General features: G+C 66.2%; 1 protein-coding gene across 1 annotated transcript in view; it reads right to left on the reverse strand.

The window, feature by feature from the left end:
* TRMT61A (tRNA methyltransferase 61A) overlaps nt 1–1,757 on the reverse strand; it is a gene marked incomplete at both ends in the record, with an annotated part of 6,563 nt that continues 4,806 nt past the window's right edge. The window contains 2 exons of the mRNA XM_014535750.1: nt 1–95; nt 1,659–1,757. The exon at nt 1,659–1,757 is cut by the window's right edge and continues 29 nt beyond it. Coding sequence (XP_014391236.1) covers nt 1–95; nt 1,659–1,757 — 194 coding nt within the window. The remainder of the gene's footprint in view (nt 96–1,658) is intronic.

Here is a 1,757-nt window from a genome sequence, read left to right on the forward strand (position 1 = left end):
GACAGTGCTCAGCTCCGAGAAGCCGCGGGCTGCCAGCGCCTGGCACGTGCGCTGCACCTGCTCGATGCACGGCGAGAAGGAGCAGAAGCGCCCACCTGCGGGGGGGACACATGTCAGAGGGCAGGGAGCCCCCCAGGCTGGCGTCGGTGGCTGGGAATGCAAGGCAGGCCATCCCCCCTGGTCCCCCAGGAGTGGGTGCTGATCAAGAAACCCCAGTGTGAGCCAGGAGGGTGGGTGCCCAGACCCTGCCATGGGGTCTGAGGCTGGCCATGTGCTCAGGCCATGAAGAGCTGGGGTCAGGGGTCAGGGGCCAAGGCAAAGGCTGGGTAGAGAGTTAGGTAGAGCCTTGGCATCCCAGCTGCCAGCTCATTTGGCCCAGAACAGCTCTAACCAGATGGCCTTAACCATGCAGCCCTAACCGCACAGCTCTAACCTTACAGCCCTAAACATACATCACTAATCATACATCCCTAACCACACAGCTCTAATCTCACAGCCCTAAGCAGACAGCCCTAACCTTACATCCCTAACCACACAGCCCTAGCGGGTGAGGCACTGGGTCCCAGGAGGCCAGAGGCTGTCCCAGCTCCTAAGAACTGGAGGTACCTCCTCTGCGCAGGGCAAGAAGCTGAGGATGAGGGGGTGGGGGGGGCTGCCTGCAGTGCCCCTCAGCCTGCCCGGTCCCAGTCCTGCGGAGAAGGTTCTGGAAGCCAGGGTGTGGCCCAGGCAAGCCTTGGATTGCCTGTGCGGCCTGGTCACCCACCATACCCGTACCCAGGAAACTTGTCTCCATCAGGGCTGCAGTACCACCACCAAGAGGAGACCCTACCCCTGTGTTCACTGCCAGGGAAACTGAGGCCCCACAAGGCCCGGGGCCTGGAGAGTGGGGACCACCCATGGCCGGGCCGGGCTCCCAGCGGGCAGGTGAGCCCAGAAAAAGGCCAGAGAGCCTCTGGGCCCGGAACAAACAGCAGAGAACAGAAGAGCCCCGAAGGGGCCTGAAGGAGCAGAGGGAACAGCAGATGGCGCGGCTCGGCTGGGCAGCGACCAGGAGCCTGGAGTCCAGGGAGAGCCTGAGCCAGCGGGCGGGGGGCACTGCCACCACCCTGCCGTGGGGGCCGCCACATCACTGGGGGCCACCACCCTGCCGCGGGCCTTGCTTTCCGAGGAGCAGCCCCTCCCTGCAGCTACGGCTCAGTGGTGGGAGGGAAGGGGCTGCTGCCCCAGCCGCTCCTTCTCCAGAAAAGGGAAAAACCCAGGGCCCAGCCAGCGCCTCCCTGGCTAGGAGCCCACTTCCGCCTCCACGCCAGCTTCTTCCCTAAAAGGGACCAGATGCCTGGCTCCTGGCTGGGGGGAGGGGCAACTCCGACTCTGCGGGGAACCGCTGGGGTCAGGGGCTGACCTCCGACCTCCAGCTCACCCGTGGTGCAGGCCCCCCTCAGGCAGGGCTGCCAGACTCCCTAGGGGCTGAGGCACCCCCCCCCTCGGGTGGGCACCGAGTGGAGCCCCGTTCTCACCAGTCTGACTCTTCCACCCCTCACCCTCCGGCCAGACCTCCCTGAGGCCATCCCGCCCCGGCTGTGCGGCCTGGTGACTTCTGACCCCTCTGGGCCCAGAGCCAAGCCCCCAGGGCGCACCCCTCCCAGCACCCCACGCACCTTCAACCTTGAGGGCGTCCCAGGCGTGGCCCACGGCCTCCCACGGCGACGGGATGTCCAGGAAGACAGCATCTGCCACGTGGCTCACGCCGAAGCCGC

This window comes from Myotis brandtii, unplaced genomic scaffold, assembly GCF_000412655.1.
Source record: "Myotis brandtii unplaced genomic scaffold, ASM41265v1 scaffold1020, whole genome shotgun sequence".
In the NCBI taxonomy this organism is placed as follows: domain Eukaryota; kingdom Metazoa; phylum Chordata; class Mammalia; order Chiroptera; family Vespertilionidae; genus Myotis; species Myotis brandtii.